At 41.9% G+C, this 27854-nt stretch overlaps 1 protein-coding gene across 1 annotated transcript in view; it reads right to left on the bottom strand.

Moving 5' to 3' along the window:
- ANTXRL (ANTXR like) overlaps nt 1-27854 on the bottom strand; it is a 55449-nt gene that overhangs the window by 18302 nt on the left and 9293 nt on the right. Inside the window, exons 2-17 of the mRNA XM_058029133.1 lie at nt 25599-25670; nt 25401-25472; nt 23213-23294; nt 23085-23118; nt 21058-21137; nt 20865-20933; nt 20587-20667; nt 20423-20483; nt 14483-14581; nt 12154-12223; nt 10977-11055; nt 7941-8036; nt 7266-7304; nt 4091-4189; nt 2901-3068; nt 1687-1767 (exon numbers count right to left, since the gene is read on the bottom strand). Coding sequence (XP_057885116.1) covers nt 1687-1767; nt 2901-3068; nt 4091-4189; nt 7266-7304; nt 7941-8036; nt 10977-11055; nt 12154-12223; nt 14483-14581; nt 20423-20483; nt 20587-20667; nt 20865-20933; nt 21058-21137; nt 23085-23118; nt 23213-23294; nt 25401-25472; nt 25599-25670 — 1282 coding nt within the window. The remainder of the gene's footprint in view (nt 1-1686; nt 1768-2900; nt 3069-4090; nt 4190-7265; nt 7305-7940; nt 8037-10976; nt 11056-12153; nt 12224-14482; nt 14582-20422; nt 20484-20586; nt 20668-20864; nt 20934-21057; nt 21138-23084; nt 23119-23212; nt 23295-25400; nt 25473-25598; nt 25671-27854) is intronic.

Consider the following 27854-nt stretch of genomic DNA (forward strand, 5'->3'; position numbering starts at 1 on the left):
ATGCTCACATTTACTGACTTGCACATACAGGTGGATTTGTACACAACCCCCAGCAAAAACCCAGCTTATAAGGAGGCAGTTATCCACTGAGAGACTGCTACTAGAGATGTTACTCAAAGAACAAATAATAAACTTGTTCCTTTCTGTGCTAGTTCTCTCCATGAAACACAGGCCTGTGATATTTTTTTTAAACAGCAGAAGGCTGTCTAGTTATATTCTTGTTTCACTTTCAATATTCTTCAGCCTTAGTTAATTTCACAGGCCAGAGAACAGAGATGATTCTATGATTCCACTGGATCTGGCTCAATAGGATTCTTTCCACCCTATTTCCCAGATGTACATTTGATTTTTCTTATGTTATCCCTGATACAATAATCCTTCAGCTTGATGTTTTACATTGCCTCTTTTCAGCCCCTTGTTCTCCCCACAGCAGAGCTGGAAGGCAAGGAACTGAGGATCCCTGTTCTGAGGCAGCTCCCTGCATGTTTCTTCACCATGCTGGCTAACAGAGGCTCTGTTGTGCTCTGCACTGATAGAAATGTCCCAGCCAAGGGAGTGAAAGGCAGAGGACAGATTCATATTATACAATGTTAGTGCTATCAAAATACAGCTGGACCTAAAGAGCCTATTCAGAAGCTCTAGATCGTGCTTAAAAAGTAAATAAGGTGTCTCAAGCACAGCTGCCTTGAAAATGCAGCTTAGTGAAACATTTAAGACCATTTTACAAAGTAGTATAAGAAGCTGGGTTTGTTCTCTTGGTTTCCTTATGTGCCAAAAGAAAAATGGATGAGATTAAACTTTAAATACTGATGCAGCATGGTTGAGTAATGACTAGACAAATGGCATAATATTTTGCCAAAAGCATAAGACATGCAACTTACTGCCCTAGCTGATGCAAATTAGAACTACTTTTAAAGTCTGTCATTAGGTGTGAAAACTACCCAGGCAAACAAGCCTGGGCATCTGCACCACTCCTATCCCCAAAAAAGCACTTTATGGACCCTATTGCTATAACTCTATAATCCCCTCACCTGAGAGCCAGGGTGATGAAATGCATGGACTCTGCCCACAGGGAAAGAGAGATGCTGTTGTGTCTGCTTCGTTCTCACATTACAAAGAACCATTGCAGAAAGCAAAACCTTGATGGTGAAACAGCTCAAAGCAGCAGCACTCAATTCTTAGGGAGTTGTTCCCTCAGAATAACAAAATAGAGACAACCATAACAGTGCCAGGCTCACATAAACTGTGAGAGCTCTGAACCAAGCTATTGCCAGTGACCTAGGGACAGTACACAGACATCTTTGTGGCTCTGAAAAACACAAACTCCCTGCTGCCTCCCAGTACTCCTGACCTACTTTTGGCCAACAGACTTCACCAAGGCAGGACATACTCCTTGTCTATGTGTAGGAGATGACTGAAAAATGTGCCTGCACACAATTCAACCAACTTGTTCTCCATTAACCTTACTATATCTGGTTTTTTCATCATCTGTACAATTCATGATTTTGCAATAATCATTGAACTCCATTACTAAATCCAAGAAACATTAAAAATGTTTAGTTTTTAGCTTTAGGGCATTGTGAAAAGAATCAAGCTTATGAAAATAAAAGAGACGGGCTGATTGTGAGAGAAGAGCATTGCTGCTACTACCAGAGGAGTGATGCCAGTGCATTTGAGATGCCTTACCTTATCCCCTGGCTGTGGTCTCATAAGAGAGACTTGGTCATAGCCTCGTCGAACCAAAGCCCACAGTGCATCAAGTTTACCCTGCAATAAAAAAAAAAGAGACAAGTTATGACCAAGAAATGTGGTAAAAATAGCATGAGATTAAACAACAGGTGGGTTGCTACAGCTTTTCTGCATTAGGCTGTCTGCACACACACTGGTCCTGTACCCTGGCCTCTGTACCCTTTATCTGGACAACCAGAAGAACCTCAGTGGAGAAATACCAAATATGCAGGCAGGATAAGAGGAGATTATTGTGAATAACTCCCTTAAGAGGCACAATTAGACAGGTGTTACTTTAAAGCACTAACCTTTAAATGTTACAAAAGGCAGAACAAAAGTACGGTACAGATGGGAAGAGAGAGAACTGAGGCACAGATGAACAGCCAGAAGAATACCTGCCTAGGCAGGCTTTAACATTCACAGATGATTTCCAGAAACATTCAAGCACTGTTTAACTGATCTGTGAGTAAGCAGGGAAAGGGGGAACTCATCTCACAAAGCACTGTTTTGGGACATGGTCATAGATTCCTGGGATGAGCAGAGTATGGCAGCCTTGACTGTGCTAGCCCTCCAGCTTCCTTCTTTGCAAGCAGAGGTTACAGCTCTTCCCTGCCTTTAGGGTTGTGTGAGGATACATACATTAAAAGACATTGAAACACCAGGTATTATAATGACATGGGAGAACTGAGGGTGAAAATATGGGGAGACTGAGTGACTTGCCCAAAAACCAAACACTACTGTCTTGTGGTTGAACTAAGGGGAAAGAGATCTGCATCCCAGCCCAAGCCCTTAGCCACAATGCAGTCAAAGCAAGGACAGTGCCCTTTATCTGATCCTTTTCTATGCTGCTTTCAGATGGCAGAAAACAGCATCTGCCCTCCCTAAGGTTCAAGGGGTCTGCTGTTGCACCCCAGGCAAGAGAACCTGAAAAGACAGTGTGAGCTGAGGAAAGGAAGATCTCTGCTTGTGCCCTCTACTCTTCTCAAAAAATTATGGCAACACAGTGCCAAGTGAAATACACATTCCAAAACCAGGCAAAGGTGAGAATTAATGGCCACTTTTCTAAATAGTCTCACTCAGCTCTGCTGAAAGAAAGGCTGTGCTAAGGAAGTGGGATACAGTATCTTGCAAGACACAAAAGACTTGCTAAAACGGAGGCTCAGACACATTACCTTGATTGGAGTGTACCATTTTCGCTGGGAAGGTGGTTTTCTCACATGGGGCTTCTTTGGCTTGGGTTCCCACGGTTCATACTCCTGTTCTGGCAATTTAATAATAGCATTTTTGGGTTTCTCCAATTTTGCTCCTTCCTCTGTCGACCCCTTGTCTCCCCATCGCACCTGATGTCAGGAGAGCACACTGTAAGGAAACACTTCAGCAGTCCCCACCAGCAGGTGGTTCCCACAGGTAATAATCTAGTTCCCATCAGATGACCAAGTGCTACCAGAATTAAGTCAAATTTACGAAAGCACCAAACTCCTACCATAATCAGAAATACACATTTAAGAATAAAACAGTCTAATTCAAAAACTGCTGGAACTACCAGCCTTTGCACATTCCAGCAATGTAAGGTGTTGTGGGAATTCACAGCATCTGGGGCAGATGAGAATCATTGAGGTTGGTAGGTGCTCTAAGATGATTGAATTAACCCAGCACCTACTATACCATACCTCAAGTGCCATATCCACACATCTTTTCAACACTTCAGGGATGGTGATTCCATCACTTCCCCAGACAGCCTGCTCCAACTCCTAATCACCCTTTCAGTGAAGAAATTCTTCCCAGTATCTAATATCTTAATATGTGATTTTGTTGTCTGACTTAGCTCAAGCAGAGAAGTGACTCTGCATTCAAGAACAGTATATGATCCATGGTGTCACAGTCAGCATACATTCTCAGCATCAAGGATAAAATTCTTCCAAGAAAAAAGTTAAGGATATTAAGATGCAATACTTCATCTGCAGTCCTGCAGGAAGTTGCTGAGAAGCCACAGAAACCAGGCACTGCATAGACAGCATCCTCAAAAATAAAACCAGTGTAGTTTGCCTGAATTTCCTCTGACAAGAGAACTGGTTGCAACTGCACCAAAGGGTTTGACTCACGAGATTAAAACTTCTTTTGGTGCTTATCTCATTTCTTAGCCTTCAAATTTTCTCTGGCTCTTAATGCTAGATTCATTTAATTATTCATGCAAATGACAGCAGCTTGAAACCTGTTACTTGGACAGCAGGTGTGAATTAGGTACACAAGCCCTGATTAAATCCCGGACTCCAGTCCTCTTCAAGAATCACATGAAAACACAGTGGAACAGTTTTCAATTCAATGTGCTGGGGTTTATAACACTAAAGAATAAGTCAAATACCTCCATCCTCTTAATCCCACCAACACCTCGGCCTCCATAATAAGATGCATCCACGGTTGGCCACTTCTTCTTTGGCAATCCATCTTCATCATCTGAGTCCTGTGGGAAACACAGGGAGATATTAATGCTGCTCTCACATATAAAGCATAAACTGCAGAAAACAGCTGAACATCCTATGGTCCAATCCTTGGATATCTGGCTTTGTATTTTATGCTTATTGGCTGACAAAAACCAAGGAAGTCTCTTGTCTCTGCAGCTGCAATTTTAATAGGGAAGCCAGAGAGGATTGCCTATTCCTCTGTCCGGGCTGCTTTTATTTAATCAAATATGCATTGAGCTCCAAAATCTCCACTGATTTGTAAGGAAAGGCAAAGTATAGATGAATTGTACATAAACTGGCTTGCCACTGTGCTATGCAGAAAATGCAGTGATGAGTTGGCCCAGAGAAATAAATTCTTAATTGCACTTTTAGAACTTAATGTCACTTAACAGAGGAAAAAAGTGACCACTGTTGAGTTTTTTAACATATGCATCAGATCCTTTTCTCATGGCAGCTGTAACCAGTAATTCTACACTATTTGATGCTTTGTGGAGTCTGGCTCAAGTTGTACAATTTGAAAAAGGATTCAGACAGGAGCATTTCACAGTTGTTAGGGCCATCAGAACCAGAGCAATCATAAAGACAAAGATTCCTTTTCTGGAACATGTGAGAGTCTGAATCAGGAATTAACTTCAGGTTCATTTTTCTGTTCTTGCCTAACTAAAAGCTGGCAAATGGTTCTAGTTCAACAAGCCTGGGAACACATCTCCAGCTCTATCATCTTGACGATTTCTCAGACTCCATATCATTACACTAAGTCAAGATACCTGAAAGCCCCAGCCTGACACTCTCCAAGTACACACATAGCTGAGGAGAGGGCACAACAAACCTCCTACAGTATTTCCTTCATTCCTCAAATAACTGTACCTCATGCTTATATGCAGACATGCATGCTGGTCTTGGACTGGCCATGCACAGTGCTCATTGCTACTGTTCCTCAGTACAAGCATGCTTCTAGAAACACTACCTGAACTTATTTTTTATTTAAAAAAACCCAAAAAATTAACTAAAAAGCCAAATACTATAGAGAGATGTAAATTACTGTTACATCACTAGATGGCATTTTCACAAAATTGCCCTACATGTTTCTGTTGGAATGGAAAAGGAATTAAGAGCTCAAAAGACAATAACAGCTTTTTGAAACCAGGCTTTAATTTTTGTTTGTATTTACCTCTTAGATTATGCCTTGGAGAAAAGTTTTTCAGTGGCCTCTCAGGTACAGTTCAACAGGTCAGCTCCTCCAAAAAATTCTTTAGTATGGCCGGGCAAGACTAGAGCTGATATTTGCATTAACAAGTAAGGGGAGTTTGAGTTTGGGGCTTTTATTGTTGTGGTTTGGCTTTTTGGTGTTTGTTTTACCTCTTTTTTTTTGTTCCTGTTATTTTGTTTTATCCTAAATTGGGAAAATAAACATACAATGAAAGTATTGTGGTTTGGTGTTGGGTTTGGTGTTGTTTCAGTAAGCTTTTTTTTGAGAGTACAACAAATACACAAATTTTATCCCACTTTATGCTAATCTAAACCAGTACCCAGTGAACTGCATCAGTGTTTTAATATTTGATTTCACTGTGAACATGAGTACTATTTACGCTATTCTGCCTCTTCCGTGCAATGTAACACAGATTGCAAGTGTTCATGTCTAACAGCTCTTACTGCTGGCAAGCCCGACTCTAGCAGGACAGAGCCAACAGCAACAGCTGATACTTTTCTAGTTGATAAAGGATTTATACCAAATATCCCCTACACTGTACACACAGCAAAGCAACATTAACAGCTACCACATGGAAATCGAATGCTTGTGCTTTAGAACAAGTTTTACACACGTATATTCAGTTTAATAGTAGCAATACCACACTGTATCAGCTGAAGGGCAGGTCACCATACCTAGGGAGCCTAATAAATACTAAATGTAATGGAATTCATCACACAGTTACAGTTATTACAATGCATGATTATTACAACTCATGCTGGATAAAGACAAGGCCAAGAAAAGGGATGGATAACATCTGTTTCTGTGTTGTTCCTAGAGGCTTACATCAGTTCATTCTCTTTGATTGCATTTAAAATTGCAAAGCATCTGGAACTTCTGCAGGGCTGTGATGCTCTCTGAAACCTCCTCCAAATGCAGCATGGCTGCAACTGCAGGCTTTGTGATAGCACTAATCACACAAACCCCAGCATGAATTCTGGTGTGCATTCTGAAGTTAAATTGTCACAGTGCTGCTGCTCAGGACAAGTAGCAGGATCACATACACGCTAGTGGTGGCCTCTAGCAACCTCAAACAGCAGCTGTGGTTGCCTCCCTACATTCATGCCAAGTTACAGCAAGTTAACAGTAAACTATAAGCTTCTCTTGTGGCTTAGGCAAGTATTTTTCCATTATTTCATTGTCTATGCCTAGGAAAGAAATTAAGGCAGGCATAGGTTTTCTCTGGAGGTGCTTTTATTTGCTACTATTATTTTCATGAAACTAGTATGGTGAGACTAAACTGAGGTCAGGGTCAGTGAGTGACTGTCCCCAAAAGAGCTAAACACAATCCTGCCTCACACAGCTCAAAACCTAAATGGAGAAAGGCTAAATGTCCTTCCAAAGGTCACTCTGCAGAAGAGCCACAGCCAGGGCAGGCTTTGTCTCCCCTCCTGTAGCAAAGCCACAAGAATGTGGCCTTTGCTGTCCTTTTTTCCAGCTGCCAGACTGTTCCTTACTACCAATCTGGGCTAAACTCCTGCTGAAAACAATGGCAGCTGTACTGGAGGAGGGACAGCTGTCAGCACAGCTTAGAAGCAGAGATTTGCTTACACACCTGTTTGATGCACAGCAGAAGGAACAAAATACCGTAGGAACTGCTGGCCTGTGGATTTTTGAGCTATGCAACTGTTTTCACCCTGGATGGAAGCAGTTTTGCTGTATGTATATAAAGAGGCCAGGAGGCAGAAATAACTGTCCTGACCCAGAGCACTTCCTCTCACAGCCTTTAAGGTGTCATTAGTACACCTACAGGGCTGCCATTCCTGGGCAGCATGGCACACTACAGTGCTGCAGGCAGTGCCACAGCTCAGAAATAGCACACTTACAGGCTCTGGAGGTGGTGGTGGAGGTGGCTCCTTGATCACCTGCAATAAACAAACAATGGAGAAATCTGAGACTATGGCAGGGTTCATCCTTCTCAATAACTATGTCCTCCCTGCTTTCTTGCCCATGTCACAAATGAGTCACTCTGCTTCATTCCCCCCATTCAATCCTCTCATTAGCCCCATGGAAAATGAGCCCAGATGAGATGAAAAATACCATATAATTACCAAGTTAGTGCAAAGATATTATCTCAGAATCCGCAGCTCCTCTGAATAAATTAAAGAAACCCCAACAAACAAAATGCAAAAAAACCCAACCCTAACTCTTGTCTTTAAAGGGGACCTTAACAGCTTGTGCATACATTAGTAAATCAATTCCATTACACTTTTATGCAGCAGGTTTCAAAGCTGGTCTGAAGGAGGTCTCGATCCCTACAGAAACTTAAGTCACATCCATGAGCTTATTTAAAATTCTCATTCAATGTAAAAGTCACAAAGGCCTTGAAACAATCAAAAACCCAGACAAGAGTAACTTCAACATGCACTTTGGGCAAATTGTTGAACCAGGGCTTTACAAATGTGGCAGTTTTTTAAAGCAAGGTTAACCACCCACTCCAACACTTTAACTGGCAAAGACTATATGAAACCAAGTCAAGAGAATAAAAAGACTTTACTTACCACTGTGCAGCAAAGGGGCCAAAACCACCACAGAAGAGCCAGAGCCAGCAGCAGAAAGAGAATCAGAAGAGCAATGAAAAGGATGGTCCCAGTCAGCTGCAAACAAGATGATTATTTCTGAGTTACCTTTATATGCCTCAAAGAAGGCAGGAGTCCTGAGGTTACACACTTAGAGTCAGCTTTCCATCATTATGAGGTCTCAGATGCCCTATCCTCAGACTGTACTGGGTTCTGGAATGATACTAACTTTAGCTCTGATGTTTAAGCCTTTTTTTTTTTTAATATACACTGGGAAATGAAACTTCTTCAATGGTAGATTTCCAACATTTGAGAAGAGGTTCAATTCACCAGCAACAGAGATATCAGGGAACAGGAAAAACTTATCAGGAAACTGGAGGAAAGCGTGGGGCCTGTCAATCAGGCTGAGGAAGGAGGAGGAAGGAGGCATTGGCTAGAGAGGAAGCTGTAAGAGATTTTCAAAGGATAGGTGGAAGGATAAAGGGAAAGAAGCCAAATTCCAAAAGTGATTTCTATGTGATAAAGTCAACGAGATTCACCCTATTATACTGCAACTTGCTGAATTTCCATGACACCAGAAACTGATGCTTAGCCCCTTCTTACAACAGGGATTTCCTTCACTATTCTAAGTGCATTTGTTTTCCCCTCACATAATGAAAAAGCTCAGAGTGGAAAGCACCAACTGGTAAGAACTTTGCAAAGTCTGGGTGAGATCCTGAACACCCTACTTAGATGGTACCTAGTTCTCTCTCAGGCCAATTCCTAGAGCTGCTAGGACTCACACATTCAATAAGGGACTAACACAAACACAGCTCCTACTCCATGCTTTTAAACAGGTAACCCAGCATCCCATATCTGAGTCACAGCATTGCCATCCCCACTCTGCTCTTTGGCTTTTGGTTAACGATGTAACAAACCCACCTGTGTCAGGATATGCTGTTGGCTCACCTTCGTTTGGCCAGGGAGCAGCTGGATTGCCCAAAATGTGCCAAATGTCCTGCTCAAACAAGTCCTGTTAGAGGACATAGTACCCAGCTGCAGTTCAGTGCTAAGCCCCCCTCTCTGTCCCTCCCATGGCCCCATTTTCAACTGATGCATCTGGAAAGCAGATACTTACAGAGAAATGAATTCTCAGTAAAGCCAGATTGCTGAGTAAAAATCAAGCATAACTTTAAGAAATATTGCTGCACTCCTTAAAAACAAATCCAAGTACAGTAGCAATGCAGTACCAGTGCTACTATTACTCCAAACACACATTACCTCCTTGTTTTGTAGCCTTTGTTTCCAGGCATTGCTTTTCCCATGCTAACTGCACATATAAATTGCTGAGACATTTGCCAGCAATAGCTCAGGAGCTGCTGGCAGCAAGAAGCTAAAGAGTCTTCTTTTAATGATTTTAATGACACAAAGCTCCATAGTGAAGCTGGACTTTGAAAAGAAAATAGCAGACTTCATGCAGCTGAACAGAAATAAGCAAGGGGATCACACAGAGGCTTTTGGATTATAGTGAAGATACTTACTGTACAGAAAAGACAGAAGGACCAGCTGGGGAGGAGAGCTGAGCAGGCCAGCTGACTGCCACCCACAGAAAAGGAAACAGGAGGGGAAAGGAAATGGAGGCAGTCTCTAAAACGAGAAGAGTGAAACGCACGAAATTAAGACAAAGTTGGAAACTGAACTGCCAACCTAGCTGCTTATAGGACAGAACAGGAGTAAGACAGTATTTTTCTATCAGCTGCAAATCAGGCTTCCTGCCTCCTTCACATTCAATCTGCAAGAAGGCTGGTCAAAAACTGTCAGATTGACATGACTGGAGATTGGATTCCTCTTACTATCCTAAGGCTACCAAAAGGAAAAGCTTCCTCCATCCATGCTCTGGCCTTTAGGAACCCTGGTTAGGGTTGACACTTCAGTCTTCATCAGAAATAGATTACATATGGGTAACTAAATGCATCAGTTAACACTTGTGCAGACTTGAAAGGTTTTACTGTACCTGAGGTAAAAGAGTGGAATTAAATGTGAAAATATCAGTCCTCAGTATGGAAAATTTGGAAGAAAGTTTTAGCAAAATAGAAATAATAGCATAAAGAAACAAACACATCTCTGCTGTATTGTGTCCCTACAATCCAAGCTGTTCAGGATTCTGGTGTGATATTTCTCACCCTCATTGCTGCAAACATCAGAAAATTAGATTTACAAATTACAGTCGCCTCTATGTGCATTCCTGCCCTCCTGTTCTCCAGCTGTCAAAATGGCCAACAATGATTACAAACCAATATGACAGCATTTGGCACAGGCTATAGAAGTCCTTTTGACACTAATAACAATGATACAAACTGCTATCAGGTACTTCAGCCAGCTTGATTTAGACCACAAGCACAAGGTCACATATTTAATTACTACTTGCTCACACCAGCTCTCAGCACTGCCTTTTTTTACCCCAAGGCAAGGAAGACAACTCCTCATCTATTAGTCAGTTTCCTAATTTTGTTTATTTGATTCTAAAATCAGATTTTGATAAAGGATCACTTCTAGCTGTTTGTCCCTGACACTCTACCTGGTCGTTTTGACCACATGATGCAGGACAGGCATCATGTCCTTTCTCTCTGTGGCCTTTCCAGATAGAAGTCCTAAGAGTTGTGCCTTTTACCCTAAATCCCCTCATGGACCCCAAGGCTCAACAGAGTGCTGCCCCCTGATGCTCCTGTTATCATTTTCTCAGGTCTCCTTCTGTTAAGATCCTAGTTTTGAGGATCTCACTCCTGAGGTAGGAATGGGCAGGGTGCCTCTTACTCTAATTTTTTACTCAGAAAATCTATTATGATCTATCCACCATCAATAACAATTTGACCTTAAGCAGCCCTGGTTATTTTCCCAAGAGCTGCTGGGATCAGTCAGTAGCAGTGACACAGAAGCTGCAAAGAGGTCAGGCTCACTCAAGGAGGCTTTGCCTGGAGAAGAACCATTTCTTTGCAGGGTCTCATGGTTCCTCTGTCAAGCCCCATTGGAGTTACTCACACAATGTGTGCTGGTGATGCTGACAGAGCTGGAGATGAACGTTAGCCCGTTGTTCATGCTGACTTGTAGGAAAACCACCCTAGAGCACAAAACAGATATGTTTATTTTTAGTGTCATCTTTACACCCATTCTTACCTTTATTCTGTCTCTGTTTTAACCACTGGTTTATGAGTCTGCATGGATAGTGGGTCCTGATGAGTCAGGGCACTTTTATGGCCTCAGGCACTTACCTGCATTTACCTCCCTGCTTACCCAGGAGCCAACCTTTTTATGTTACCTTAGTTGAGCAGGGACATATGCTTTTTATTAAAAAAATGCATCCCACCTGCAGCAAAGGGCACCAGGACACTGAGTCATAACAGAATGCCTCAGACAACAGCAATACTACTGTACATAGCACAATAAACTTTAAGACTTTTTATTTATTTAAAGAAACCCTTCTGTTAATGAAAAAGAGTGTGTTCTTTTGAATCCAAGCAAATCCAGAACCCTTGCACTGAGATCAAGAAGGGTAAAACCACTGAAATGCCAAGTGAAATTCAAGAAGAATCTTCCCTAGCCATTCTCCAATATCAGAGAAAAAAAAATTAAAGTCATAATAAAAAAAATTACAAAACCCCACCAAATTAATTTCCTTCATCTACAAATACAAAAGGCAAAGGAGCCATTCACCCGTAGCCCCAGTATAGCATTTAAGCACCCACAAGATCACCTAGGGAAAAGGTAGGTTGGACATTCTGCCATGTCTCCCAGAAGTCTACAGGATTAAAAAGGCTGAAAAATATCAACTCTAGACATAGCAGAGCAAAATTCGGGAAACAACATATGCAAAAACATAGCAAAGGAATTCAAATCAAGCATCTCCTTTCAATCAAAATTAAATGTAATTGTCTTGAATGTAATGAACTGTCTTGAAACAGTCTTTGGTCTGAAACAACAGGATATAGGAAGAGAGAAGGAATCACCATTCTGTGATTCCACGGTATGGGGCCATGGTCCAAGAAGATCTTTGGTTAAATTGTGCTGAAGACCCAACACTGAATAGAGCTATGGTGGCTCATATTAGGAAAGGATTTGGTACAAAGGAGATGGCTGCAATATGACACACACACAGAAATTTATGACATCTTCACCCAGAAGTCCACCCTCTCAACACATGCTGAAATGCAATACTCACTGTCCAGCATCTTCTATCACAGGGGCAGGGCAAAGCAAGTATGTATCATGAATATAAGTCGGCTTTTCATCTGAAAGGAAATGGATATAACTCTCAGGGATGAAAAAATTAAACTGTTTCAAGCAGGCCACCCCCTTGGGAAGTGCTGACACCAACGACAGCCACAGATAAACTCAATATATTGGCAAGTACCAATACTCCCCAATGGTGCTGATTACAAATCCAAGTACTAGAATAACCATTCAGGTTGATGCCAACATGATGCTATCAGGCTAGAGATACCACAGCTAAGAACTGGACATTTATCTCTGTTCCTGACAGCAGTGATCAGCCACTTGGAATTCAGCTTTGAGCAGCATTCATCATGCTTTTCTGAAAATTACGTGCAACCTCTACTCACACTGAATAGTCCAACCCCTCAAGTTATTCAAGGGCTCAAAAGTGAAGGCTCAATTTTTGTCTACCCATGTTCAAATACACAGAGAAGAAAATCCAAGGCTGCACTGTCTGAGCCTAAGAAAAAGAAATGAGAGGGATGGGGTGGAGTTGAAATGGAAAAATACTGGGGGGGAAAAAACCAAACCCAAGAGATGGTTGGTCATTTACAGGAAAGAGGCAGAGAGGGTCCATGACTGATGTTATCATGAGGATCTGCTCTGCTTCTCCTGAAGCCAACCTCCCCTCTGTGGCAGCATCATCTGTAAACAGCCCACAGGTTGTTTCTAAGGGTTTGGCGCAGGCAGGGTCAAACACAAGGACACACATCTTCCCACCTAAGGAGGAAGCATTTCACTGCTCCAAGATTCAGCAGTGTTAATCCTGTCACTTTCAAAAGTCACATCCAGAAAGCCAAGTCCTATGAATACAGACAGGAGGCCCAGCAGTAATCCTGCACTGCCACTCCACCAAAGGTGTGTAAGCTGAGGCACAAGAGCAGACACACCACCGCAGTGACTGCAGCTTAGCTCTGAGTGGCCAGTAAACAACTGCGCTGCCAGCCTGGACAAAGAGTGGTCTACCCAAGGGAATAAAGGGCTGATAAAGGCTGCCATCTTATTTATCCTTTTGAGAACTGTTTACTTTTTATGTAGGAAAAAAATTAACTCAAGCAACAACATATGTAATAATTGTTCCTTCATGCTTCACCCACTTCAAGCACACCTGAAGACAGAACTCATTTCCCTTCCATGCAGAGATAAGGGCATGGAAATCAGTAATATGTTTTAGGGAGGGAAAAAAGGCACCACAGATCAGTATCTCATCACAACATCTGTTGCAGATTTAACTCAAGGAAAACAGCATGGATTTGGAATGGAATCAGAGTAGCATTCCTCCTGAGTATTTTTCAGGTGAGCACTCACTGTGTGAAGCTCAGTCAAGGTGCTAATGATTGGGGTCAGGGAAGGAAAAGCAAAAAGTCTAACTGATAAACCACAAAAAACAAATCCTGGTTAAAGCATATCTGTAAGTGGAATAAATGCAAGACCACCAGAGCTGACTGACTGCAGCATCAGCATAGACAACTGGGATGGGAAATGAAGGAGCAATTCATGTGTTCCCTCTTGTAAGTTAATTCACTGCTTGGGAAGGCACTAGTCTGGCCACGACAGCATATGAAAGCCTCCACTGTGCTCAGGCCACAAGGGCAGCATATATGAAATAGGAGCAGAGCTCCTCTCCCCACACCATATTTCACTCTGCCCAAAATACACAGCTTCTCAGGAATGAGAGAGGACTGCTGAGAAACTGGACACTCCATCTTTTTTGGCCATTCAGTCCTTTGCCTGGCTGCTGAGACAGCAAACAAAAGATCCTGTTCATCACAACAGGACAGGGGGTTTCCATGTTACACAGTCACTGTGATGGGACCAGAAACTGGAGTCAGAGAGGAGCAGAGTGCCTGGGAGGCCTGGCTTTATGGCAATTGTCTCCTGAACTGGTGACTAAAAATTCTGAAAACACCACCAGGGGACCAAGATAGCAGTATTTCATTTTACTGCTGATGGATAAGGGAATAGGAAACAATTTTAAGTTTCCATCTTAAAACTGGATCCCCAGTCCTCTCTTGCTGCATGCAGCACCCACGAGGATCACTGCAACAGTGCTAAGGTCACTGTACAGCCCCATGTGCTATGTAAGTGCTCACTACACAGTGCCCACAGGTCACTGCATTGAACAAGGGTGAATTTCAAGCTCCTTTTAAGTGCACACCTCTACCCCAGCTCCCTCTCACATCTGCTGCAAGGGCTCCCCTTAACATGGATGAGAATTGGCCTGTGAGGCGACACAGCCACAGGGGGGACTGCAGTCCTCCAGCCTGCACACTTACTGATAGTAAGGCTGTCATTGAGCTTGAAGCTGCAGAGCACCTGGTCGATGTTTCTCGCATGATAAAAGCCGTTGCCTCTCACCACAACTTGAAAGGATTCTGTAAGCAAAAATATAGAAGATTTATGATTTATTTATGAGAAATAACTCAAATACAGCCTTTCTGTTCAGAGTGACCCAAATTAAAACATGACAGCTGCTGTTCTCTGCCCTGTGCCTGAAATAAAACATCCCCACAGACACTCCCTCTATTCAGCAGCAATGTCCAAGAGTGCTGCAGTGGCATTAGTGCTTCAGAGTCTTCTTTGTCTGTCTTTGACTCAAGTCAGCTCCCACAAGTGTAACACACAACTGCAATACCTTAAAAGTGCCACAGCAAAACTAAGTCTGACTTGACTGATGTCATCTCATGGTTCCTCCATGGCTTTTGGGACAGACACCTTTGCTAACCACCTGTACCAGTCCTTCCTCCTGGCACCAGGCTTTCAGCAGAGCTCTGCTCAGGAAGATGCTGACAGACAGAACTCCACTCCTAAACCTCCTGTGACTCAAAGCTCTAACACAAAAACAGTTTGCTATTCTTCCCTCCCTTTACTGTGCACAGGTGAAGCCCAACACAGAGCCACAGTCCCCTTTCTGCTGGGGTGAGCCTGAATTGCCAAACTAGGCACAAGATGCACCAGGAAGGGACATGGCAAGGGAAACTTCCCTCTAGGACACAAAAAGCCATTGTGGCTGCCACGCTGGCCACAGAGATAAGACCTTTTATGCAGGCAGGTGGAGAGACACGTTACAAACTTGTTCTGTCCCCAGCACGCTTTTGAAACTCCCTTTGACACTGCAGACAAGCAGCCAGCTGACAGCTGAGACTGCTGGCACACAGCAAGGGCACAAAGCACTCAAGTTGCACTTTCATGCATCAATGTCCTACTTTAACCAAATCCTCCACAGGGCTCTCACACCAGCCTTTGAGCAGCATTTGAGATCAGCCCAATGTAAGGGGTATAACAGCACAACACAAGAATAATTTGTCTTCATGCTTCACATTGATAAACATGAACAAATTACATAGTACGCCATGTATTGAGTAAAACCATGAACAGATCAACATGCATCATCATCTATACTTTGATGAACATGCTCAAAAGGAGAACAAAACAATGTTGGTAGGATTGAAGGGAGCTGTATATGATTTTTAGTGATATAAGATTTGGCTTTTAGCAACATTCCATACAAGGCACTACCATGTCATTTGCATGCTTTGGAGGAAGGCCTCGTTATTGGCTCACACTACATGAGGCCCAAAGGTGGCTGCAATACATTCAGCCTCATCTGCCTGTGCTTTTATCAAGCTACTGCAAGGCAAGCTAGCACAAGGACGTGGAATGCTTTACTTTTCTGTACAAACAGCTTGTTTCTGTCAAAACCACTGTCACTCATTGCCATTATCACTGTATTGAGATCTAATGCAAGTCCAGGTGAATGGGACTGGGGCATTTACAAAATACAATCATGCACTGGAAATCCACACTCTGGTCTTCATCATGGTAACTTGCTCTAGAGCAGGGCTCTGAACTGACAAAAGCCACAAGGTTCATGGGAATCAAAGAAGGTATTTTGGGAGGAGAAAAAGAAAGTATCTACTGGAGTGCATTTTGAAATGAAACATGTGCTTAGGTACCTTGCTAAAGAAAAATGATAAAATTTGATATCTCAATGAGCACACCAAGAGCCAATACACAAATCCAGCATCATAATTTGGCCTCTTTTTAGTGGGAAGAGTTTTACATCCTGGTTCTCACTGGGGGTAATGAGCATTTCTTTAAACAAATGAAAATGTATTGTAGAGTAGATTCATCTGCCTCTTACTCCAATAAGAATCCTGAGTTACTCTTAGTCAGATTTGTGCCTTGAGCCATTCCACATCTAACCCAGCTGCTATACTGAGAATTATGAGCATGCCCTTCTTTTGTCAGCAGAGCTGAGAGTCATGACCAGCCCTGAGGGCAACTGGGCCTCTGCCCACCCACCAGAACTACCTGCCTGGGACCCCACACTGGCAGACTTGCTCGTAACCAGTCCACACTTCACAGGGGCTTGAACACCCAGACAAGATGGTAATTTCTCCCCATCTCAATTTTGTATTTTAAAAGAAGCTTGCTGAAACAAAATTGCACTTAAATTTTTCTTCTCATGAATTACTGGCCTTAAAATGCAGAAATCACAAAAGCTTAACTGGTGGCTGCTTCAGTGGCTTTAAAAAGATGCCGCAAGTAAGAAAAACTCAACACAAGACATCCAAGGTAAAAGCTACATCTAGAAGTTTAGTCTTGTCAGGACTATTTACCTCTCCTGCCGTTCTTGTCACTGTGACTGCCACTCTGCACAGTCAGTTGTGAACAAGTGATTGGGTAGTAACCTGTCCAGCAACACAAGCTGAAAATATACCAGGGAAACGTAACCAGCTGGTACCTCAGTTGCTCTGGAGCATCAACGGGTTCTGGGTGATGCTCTGTTGAAATGGCTAATTCCATTTAATTTTGTGCCCTGGCTCTGGCTGCGTCCTTTTCCTCCTTAGTTACTGTCAGATCATGGATTGCAGCTTTTGACAAGACAGCGAAGGGAAAAAGGTCAGCACTGAAAGCACCGGGCGGTGCTGGCAGCGAGATGCTGGGTTGGAGCTGGTGTGCACTGGCTGGGCTGTCGGCTCCGCTTCTCTGCCTCTGATGAGAAGCTGACTGCTTGCATCCACACCTGGTACTTGATGTGGCCACTAGGATGCCACATCCAACAAAACCTTTCAATCACGTCTGCGTACCATAAGCATAATCAAAGCAATGATGCTGTCAAACGGGATATGAGGCACCTCCGACTCTGCACTGATAGCCTGTTTACAGGCTGCATGTCTTGGTCACTTTAAATCACAGGGAGCAGGAAGGACCCAACTACACTGCTCCACATTGGGGACAATGAATTTGCAGGGTCAAAAAGCATTAAACATCAGATAGCTGTCACCATATGACGAGATCAGTTTGTAACTGGATTTGCCATATAGCTTCGTCACAGAAAGCCAGAGTCCCAACTGGAATTGTCAACACGCACAAATTGTTCCATTAGCATTTCACTAAACCTCTGGCAAGTCAAAAATGAAGCCAAGATCACCAGCAATCACCAACACAGTAGTAACTATGAGAACACTTACAAGGAGTGGCTCAGACCCTGCTTTCAGCCGTAATCATCCCTTGTTTCCACTGAGACACACAATATCCTCATGATATCATAGCAAATTGTAAAAATTACTAGCAGTGCCAAGTAAAGGCTAAACCAATTATCCCCTCCTTGCTCAGATAAGTTTCATACAAAAAGCATGGACAAACACACACTTCAATTTCTGTAAATAGACAAGTATCTTTGCTGGAGAATGTGATAATACATTGCACTCTCTCCAAAGGTCCATTATGTTTGAATCATAATTTTGAAATGAAAAATTCTATTATGTATTTAAACAAACAAACACTCCTAACCTAAACAATGAGGAATGGGGAATTTCTAGAAAATGTTATGCTCTAATTTTCAGCCAGTGAGTACGTACACCATGAAAGTGTATGTATACGTTGATGCAGGTTTCAGGGGCTATAGATCTTGACAGAATATATTATCAGTAATTACCTAAATTTAAAATGCATAAAAATTCTGACATTAATGCAAAAATTAGTGAAGCCTATGAAGTAAAGTCCAAATGAAGCACATGAAAAAAATAAAACACATTACGCACAGAGTAGCACTATAGCTGTCCAGTGAACTGAAGTCAAGATCTGGATTCACACTACCATGAAAAAAGTTGTTTATTCCCAGGAGATTCCTTCCAGGAGACAGTGGTGCACAAATCTACACAGATGAACCTCTAATTATGTTGAAGTAAGTGGGATAATAAAGGATAATAAATCTAAGCACAAATGTAAATATTTGCAGCCTCATGCTGTAAAACCTCTTGCAGGAGGTAATTCCAGCTGTGGCTTGTAGGATAATGATAAATGCTATCACAGGCGTGTTTATTGGTGCTCAAGGTTTTAATACTTTAAATACCATGGTATACAAACAGTTCACATCATGTGGAGCTGCAGCCTTGGTTTCCTCCTCTTTTCAAGCTCTCTGCTGCTCCTTCAAGCACAGAGATTGGGCAGCAAAGCTTCACCATGTGCCAGCCCTTGCTGGGCCAACACAGACAGAGGAAACCTCAGAATTCAAGTGAAAGAAGCACCGATACCTTGCCAAATCAGCACCACCAACCAAAAACTGATTCTCCCCAATTTATATTGGTCTTGTTTGAAAGTCACAAAGACAATGAAAAATTCTACAGATCCAAGTAAGGTAACAATATTGTTTGAGGTTTGTTGCCTTTTTAAATTTTTTTTTTCAGGGCAAACTATTTTAAAGTGTACTTTAATATATGTGGAATTTTAATCATATTTGTCAAACTGATTACCTAGCAAGCTTAGCAAAAAATGAAGTGATTTGAACACATTATCATTTGGAAAGACATCTTCTCTTTTTGCTGAAATATATTAATTTTGTTGAAATAATATTTTTTGAGATTTATTTTCTCAAATACATCATAAAAATATTTTCAACATTCCATTTGAAAAACATTGTTTCCAGTTCAACTTGCCCATATTCTTAACATTGCCCCAAACAGTTTCAAGAATACTAAAATCCCTTCTATTGGAACACTCACATTTTTATGTAGCTAAAGGCATTTTTGTTGAGCAGGATGGTTTGTAATAAGCTTTGCACAAAGAAATGTCAGGTATACAATTAGTAAGCAAAAATATGACAGTATCATTATGAAATAAAAAGCTTTAAGTGTCAAAGCTTTAAAACTGTTTTTTTCTACACAACTCCAGAACACTTTTAAAAGTAAAATCATTGCTTTAAATTTTCTACAGATGAGATTTTACATCTAGACCACAATAATATACTTAGGAATAATTCAAGAGACACAATGATATTCATGTTAAGTTGAAACATTCATGGTAAGATCATATTGAGATTGACATGTGGAAGTGAAGAGTGAACAATTTCTCTTCTGTGATACTAAATTTTTCCTGAGTTCCATATTTTATCTGTTTTCAAGGTCAGCTTTCATGCATCATTGCCATTTTTTATGTGCTCCTTTTTACATTGTATAAGGAAATGAACACAAGACACTAACACTAGAGCTAAATAACCATGCTGAAAAACTGTACCTTCCAGCAACTTATGGTGTCACTCTTACTCTGCTGCAATAGCCTCTAAAGTAGAAAAAAACTCAACAAGAGAACTGCTAACATAAACCAGAACAAATCCAAGTTAAATATACTAGACATGAAAGGCATGAAATTATCAACAACTCCTCTGGTTATCCTTCATGTTTATCACAAAGAATAATGTTTTTTTCAGATAAATAAAACATTAGCATTTTGGAAATCACAAGAGGTATCTTGGCCTATGCAGCAAATTATATTTGGTTCAATAAAGCTTAAATTTCTGTAAACATTTTGCAAAGTCTTGTTCTAACTGCTGACAAGTCCCAGCAGATGCCAGGAATGCAATCTTTCCAGAAATTTGTGAGATATTGCCTTTAGACCCTGAAATACCTCTGTCAATCTGGCTTTACATTACTTTTCTTGTCTCTCCCTCTCTGATTTTTTAAAAATGTATCTCAATTGCTCAGTTTTGTTGCCCCTGTCAGCTCTCCAAGCTGGTACTCAGCCACAGCAGCTACATGTTTATTGTCAGAATGCTTTTCTCAAGATGAGAAGGAAATGTAGGGCTTTAGCCATGGCCTGAGAGGATGCTCTAACACATCCACAGGCTTCAGCTCCAGTACCACATTAGGTACTTACTGACATTTCATCAGTGTCATTCATTTGCCTAACACACTGTTCTTGTGGAAACTTACCTCCTGCACAAACACTGGATGGTTCAGCTGCCAGGATCTCAATGCAAGACTTCTTCAGAATCTGAAAGATTTAGATAAAGGCATTTTTTGGTAACCATTTTCATCTATGCTGTCTTAATGCAGGGAAGGGTAGCCTTTACTGTATTTCAGAACATCCAACTTACTGAATCAATGGTTCCTCTTAGGGCATAAAAGCCTCCTTTAACTGGAAAAACATGATCGATGCTGTCAGCAATCGTTGACAGCTGAAAGAAAGACAATCATAAATCATGAGGAAAACAAAATTACAGTGAACAAAACTGGGCCCTTTCATACTTGCTAACAGACATCACAGTGACACGAAATGATTTATGCCCCAAGTGATTAAATAAATGCCTTCATCTGATGCTGTTCCTTGTGCAGTAGTGTAACAGAAAAACACAAGAGAAAATAAGCAAGTTACCTGAGTTTCATTGAAATCTTTCACTCCAACACAATAAACAGTAGCTCCAAAGCTTCTGGCTCTGTTGGCCTACAAAACCCAAGAAGTGCCATTTAGTGCAAAGCTGTGTAATCAGTGGAGTCAGCAGTAACTGTGCACAGGTGTTGGAGGTTTAGATGATAAATTAGTTTGGATAAAGACAGAAGTGACTTACTTCTTGCTCTGCATAATAGAACTGAGCGTCTTGCAGCTCGCCGTCCGTCAGGGCAATGATCACACTGGCGGTCCGAACTCCTGCGTGGAGGACAGTCAACAACAGATTGCACACACATGGCACAAGATTCAGCAATGGAAAAAAACCTCTGCAGTGAGGCAATCCTTTTCACTGACAAATAAATACAAAGCCCTAAGCCAGACTCTCAGCCTGGTCAGTATGGACTTGGTGAGACACCAGCTGAAGGCCAGATGCAAGGCTTGCAACGAGCCAAAACCTGAGCACCTTCACACCACAGCATCACTGCAGGGGGAGTGCTGCTCTAACCAGGTCCACACACCAGCTTTTCTGTTCTGAATAAAATAGAGCAGCTACCAAGATTACAGACACGTGGAGAACTGACAAAAAGGGTTCACACAGGAGAGGTTTCCTCTCTTCTCTTGACAAACTTGTCTCTACATAAACATTGTCCAGAGATTGCGGTAAGAGGTACTTCTGCAAGAGGATCTTTCCTGCCGTCCTACCTTTCCCTCCAGCAGGCTCTGAAACAGCAACCCCACAGAACATGGCATGAAATGGGCTTCTACAGGGAGCTCAGTCCTACAGTTCTCCAGCAACAAGAACTTCCAGTGAAATTCATAGGATTCTGAGCATGTGGAAACCTTAAGATCAGGTTCATTAGGGAAAAAATAATGTATTGTCATACAACATTTTATATCCCAACCCTTCACTTAAGTGAAAAGGTTGCATAGACTGCAGAGATGTATATATGTAATGCAGTATAGAATACAATGCTACCTACAAAAATGCAACCAGTTAACACAATTAAACCAAATTAACATTCAAACTATGGTTCAACCAACCATAGAGTCCACAGTTCTTAAGCAGAGTAACAAATACACATACATGTTACTTTCAGGCAAGTATTTGCTATCTTTTCAAAATAATCTGTTACAATTTCAAATGTCTTCCTCCATACTGTCTGAAATTACAGACTGATTAGTTCTGACAGGTTTCTTATGCCACACGGTCCTTCCCATGCCATGTCAGACACAGACATAAATCTTTAAAAAATGACCTGCAACTTGAGGGGAAAAAATAGCTTGGATTTCTTTTTTTTTTTTTTTTTTTTTTTTTTTTTTTTTTTTTTTTTTTGTGCCCAGAACACTTGAAATATGCTTAAAAAACTGGAGTTCTTATTTTGTTTTCTTTTCAATGCTTGTTTCTTCCCAGGTAGCTTAGCTTCTAGATCAAGATCTCATCTACTCTTTTTCCTTCCTAATTCAATTTACAGAATACTTGATTAGTTCTTAGCTATATGTTATGAAGTAGAATTGTTTTCAGTTGGACACCTCAGGACTCCTGATTTTACTGGCAGAAATGCTGCAACACTGTGCAGAGCTGCTGCTCCTACACTCGCAGTCTATTTTAACAAAAAGGCACTGACCCATTTCTCCATCTTCCTAAGAGACCATGAGCCCACAAATGAGAACAACCTCACACCAGGGTATGAACTAAGCAAGTCTTGTTAACTAACTAGGTCTTCTTTTGGCACAGACAAAAACCACAAATACACTTTCCTCTTAAAATCTAGTGAAAATGCACATTTTAGCAACTCAGAATCTGAACACAGATCATTCATACTGATGCAAAACTCTCATTCACACTGATGAGGACAAGGATGTGGGACCACAAAGCAGAGAGGGCTGAGTGCATCAGGATAGAAAGGACCAGGAAAATGTGGGAATTCCTGTCTGCTGGGTGCAAGATAGGCAGCTCTGACTGCTATGGTTTGGTCTGCATTCTGCAATGGCCGGAGCTGGGATCATACTGGTCTTCTCTGATCTCAATAAACCATGAATCACCCATTTAGGAGTAGGGCTGCAGTCAAAATGGAATGTGGTGTTGCATAACAGCCCTCCTTCTCCAGCACTTCTGTCAGTGCATTTACTGCAGGTCACAAAAAGAACCATAATCCCTCAGTCTCCTCAATGCAGAAATTAACATGAACACTGCACAGCACATACCTCCATAGGTCTCATGGTAAATCTGCTCATTTGCCTGCAATGAAGTGCAGAACATGGTTAGCTCATAAGAATACCAGCAGCAAAGTTTCTAGGTGTAAAACAAAGGAAGTAGGTACTGTGATGTGTACCCTTTTAAATCCTTCATGCATGAACGTGTCTCCTCCAGGCAATTCTTCCTTAAGAATGTCGAGTCCTCGTCTTATGGCTTCCCTTTGGATTGAAAAAAACCAAACACAAATAAACAAAAAAAAATCCCAGGAGAATGTTTTATTAGAAGTTTTTTTTTTCTTTTGTTGAGATATTCCTGTACCACAGCTAGATTATGAAGCCTGTCAATCAATTGCACAGAGTGCATACACATCTGCTGCAACACTGGCTGAACCACGATTTTTTTCGAAGTCCACAATTTATCACCCAAACACCCATGGGAGCACAAAACCAGACACAGGGTACAGCATTAGGGCAACATGTTTCAAAGATGAACTTCTGTCCCTGCTCCCTCATTCTTGTATATTCTCAGCCAGGATAAGATTGAATTAAAGCCAATGCCAGATATTAAACTTTAATAAACTGGAGAACAAAACATAGTATAAAAACTTATGACCCTGTCACAAAATTGGGACAAATTAAAGCTCTGTATTGAATCAGTCATCAGGACAGTCTGGATTAGGATTTTTCCATTTTAAAAAAGTGGCCAAAAGATAAGAGACCAGGATGGGAATGAGGAGAATTTCCTATCCTAGACCAGGGACTCATCAGCCTTCCTGGGCCATAGATTACTCCTGGACACAGAAGCACTTGCATGCCATGACCCCTGTTGCATAGCTTACTCCCCAAATACCTATTAACCAAAAAGATTGTTCAGGGACATTAATAATTTAATTGATCGCTGACCACCAAAAGACCCTGATCCTTGACAAGGGTTTTCATCATATTAACGGAACACAAGGCACAAATATTCAACAGATAAGACACAGGCAGCTCAAACATCAGCTCCAGATGCTGTGGGGCAGCCTTTAAGAGAACAGTGAGAACCTTCCTAAACTCCATTTTGCAACCGGGTATTTTAGGTGGCACAACCACAATTACAGAGAATACAGGAGGCTATATGGGATGAAGGTAAAAATCAGGAGCTTGGATTGGGGATGCCCTTGGATTGGGGATGCCCTAAATGTGCAAAAAGCACATTTTTTCTCTTCTGAAGCATAAAATGAGCTGAAAAGGCACACTGTGATCCGTACAGAGAATAGGATTTAAGGACAGAGAGCACTCCAATACCATGTTCAACATGTTGAACTTTCTACCTTGCAAAGAGCAAATTCACCCAGAGAAAAGTAAGCAAGTTTGAGCTCTGCCACCAAGATACATGATGGAGACCTGAAACGAAAGCTCAGGAAAGCCAGCAGAAATGCAAGAGCCCTGCAGGGTGTCTGGCTTAGGATTAGTCCCTGGACTACAAAGTTGAGGGAGGAGCTGCTCTTCCTGCTCCAGAGTTCCCACGACTTATAGGGTGCCCTGTACTACTGAGGCCCTCTCACACAGACAGGAGTAGCAAAGGTGAAGGCTTGAAGCTGAAATGAAAGAAAATACTTAGAAGCACCGATGACAGGGATTTGTATATGTAGAGGAAATTCAATTTAAAAATAACCTTTTGGGGTGGGGGTGGGGATTTTTTGTGTTGGGGCTGTTTTCAGTGGTGGTTTGGAGGTTCTTATTCACTTATTTTTTAAAGAAAGAAAATTTGGTTATCAATCTGGCAACCAGAATTTTGCTCCACTTTTTGCTTACAAAGATTGTCACTTGGCTTTGCAAAGCACCTCTGGCATGGGTGCTGTTTGCAGGCAGTCCAGGAGAGGGGTGCCACAGCCTGGTGAAGTCCTGCTCCAGCACTGGGGACTGCCTGGTGTAAAGGTCAGGGCTCTGAGTCCCTTCCAAGGGCACTGGGGATCTCTCACACACTCCTTTGCTCACCAGTTCAGGGTCTGAGATCTCTTCCACAAAAGCTTCCTTATTTGGGTAGCTGGGGATAGCAAGTATGTACCTGGATCCTCAACTGGAAATGCAATTTCTCCCTGAAATACCACAGTAAAGAACAGACAGCCCAATGCTGCCTTTCTCTCACAAAGCTGAAAAGAAAATTGAAATGGGACACCCCAAGGCCTTCTAAACATTCCTCCAGCAGGGAATGGAGGAGAGAGTTTCAGCTGTTGCCACACAAGGACCAAGACAGACCCCAAACTCTGGGTGTGGGGCCATGTGCTGTGTGAGAGGAGGGACAGAGGGTGTCTCTGGAGCAGGGCAGCGGGAGGAACTTGCCTGTTCTCTGTCAGCTTCATGATCGTAGTGCCCCGTGAAGAGAACACAATGAAGGACATCCGCAGCATTGGGCTGAAAGAGAAAAACAAGCCAGATCCACATCACACTCATTACCTCAGCAGAAATTCATTTGCTAATAAGCACTAAACATAAAAATAGATCATTCGCAGGAAATTAAAGATTTTAAAAAAACTTTACCTTATGAATTTCTCAGCTAGGCTTTCCACAAAGGAGTAAATCTCAGTCCAATGATTTTTGACGCTTCCAGATCTGCATACAAAACATAACAGATTACATGAAGTTTTCTTTGCAATGAAATTCCTTGTTCCACTTTGAATTTTAAGCCTGGCCTACTCCAGAGCTGGTTAGGGACACAAATTACATAGAGTTGTGGTGAAAGCTGTAATAAGAACCATGATGACAAAACCCACTGACTCCAAGACAAGGAGTAAAAGGTCTGAAATGGCTTGCCATAAAATTTTGAAACAACTCAGTAGTCCTTCCATTTGCTTTTGTTCCTCTTATAGCATAAAATATCAATATTTTCTTCTAGTTTAATTAATTTTATTTGACTTCATTAAGTTATCTGCTATCAGATTATTTGCTTTTCTAGAGCACAGCTCTGCCCTTGCACCACACACAGAGAATCTTGACTGATCTTCTATTCTCCCAGAATGCATGGGAGAATTTTTTCCATGAATTACTGTTTGTTTCAAAAGAGAAAGCAATAGTCTTGCCTAATTTGCTGGAGTAATGTTCTGGGCAGTCAAGCCCTGGCTTCATTATGGATTTCTTGTGAAAACTTGCACAACTTAGTTACAATGCAGAAGACTTACATGCCAAGACTTACTTCTGCTGCAGAAGACATCCATTATATAAAACTACATTACTGGCCCTCCCTGGCTTTTTTCCAACTCTAAGCAGAGACCCCCTCAGTCTGATGGGACTGAGATCTCAAATAGAGCCTTGCACACAGCAACCCTACAGTAAATTATTGATTTCTACCATGTTGATTTTACCATACACTTTCAAGACATTAAAAAGGCTACAAAGCATCAAAGTCAATCGTTTTTAAAGCCCTCCCTAGGACTGTGGTGTTTATGAGAGAATGACCCATTTGCTTTCCTTGCTTGCTGAACTCATTTATCAGGTGTCTCAGGCAGATGAAAAGAGAGATAAATGAAACAATGGCACACACACAAAATCACAGGGGCTTTGATGCAGAACTGAAAAAAAGTTCTGAAATTCATGTACTATATAGCAGTAGGATTCCTCAAACTGCTGTTAGGCATTTTTCTGTGTAAACATGAGGAAAAAGTACATTTTACTATTCTCAGTTCTACTATGGGCTTTCCAAGCGATCTTATGCCAGTTCCTCCTGCCCTTGTATGTCAGGCACAAAGCCCACATGTGCAATGCAGGATGGCCCTGCCTGCCCTGCAGCACTGCTGGTGGAGTGGAGAAGGGGCAGACAAAGGGACAGGACCAAGGGAACCTCCTGAAGTGCACAAGCTAGAATAAATTGGCTTGTGTAACCCTGTGCTTTCATGCTGCTCTTCTGGAGAACTGGTGATTCATTCACAGAACAAACTAGTTAACAAAGAATGAAGAAATTTCCAGGCAGCAAGGGAGGGCAAGGAAACACTGGGGACTGTGGGATTGTGGGACAATCAAACCACAGCTCTGGATCCTCTGCAGTCCCCAGTTTGTATGTGCTACACAACAACAGGTTTATCATTTGTGAACAGCACCAATAAAATGTGCTGGCACTATTACCTAATTAATGCCATCAATACTCTATAGCTCTCCAGGATTTTTATTAAAGTCCCATGCTGAATATCTAAACACGATGAAGTCAAAAATTCCTTGAATCCATCCAAGATGCATCTACAGCTCCCAAACTTCTCTAAAATACTTTCCCCCTCACCCCGCCCCGAAGCTGACACTTTCAATTTCATTCTCAGCTTGTCATCTGACTTCAATTCAACTCCTGAAATCTTCAATGAAGTCAATGCCCCTCACAGAATAACCATAATTTCTTACTTGGTAAAGACTGACCTACTTTACATGAACTATCAAATTTCTACTGCCAGCTGCAGAGGCACTGATGCAATCCAGAAAAAAGTAGCAGCACATTTTCTTTCAAACTGCAACAAACCAACATTTCCAGTACCTTCTAAGGACTGTCAGAATTTCTTTTTTTTTTTCTTGGAAAGGGTACAGCCAGGAGGACAACTGACTGTAATAAATCAGTAGGTGCCCCATCCCTGAAAGGCTAGGGAGGTCTGTGTCATGGATTAGTCCTCACTGGAAGCATAGTGGGCTCTCAGAGTGCCCAGCTCTACATCTCAGCGCTACAGCCCTGCAGAGCAGTTACCTCAGCACAGCAGTGGGTGCCCTTCACCCCCAAGAGGAATTCTGCACTCACATGTTGCTTACTGGCTGGGAAGTGTC

Source organism: Melospiza georgiana, chromosome 8 (genome assembly GCF_028018845.1).
Source record: "Melospiza georgiana isolate bMelGeo1 chromosome 8, bMelGeo1.pri, whole genome shotgun sequence".
Taxonomy (NCBI): domain Eukaryota; kingdom Metazoa; phylum Chordata; class Aves; order Passeriformes; family Passerellidae; genus Melospiza; species Melospiza georgiana.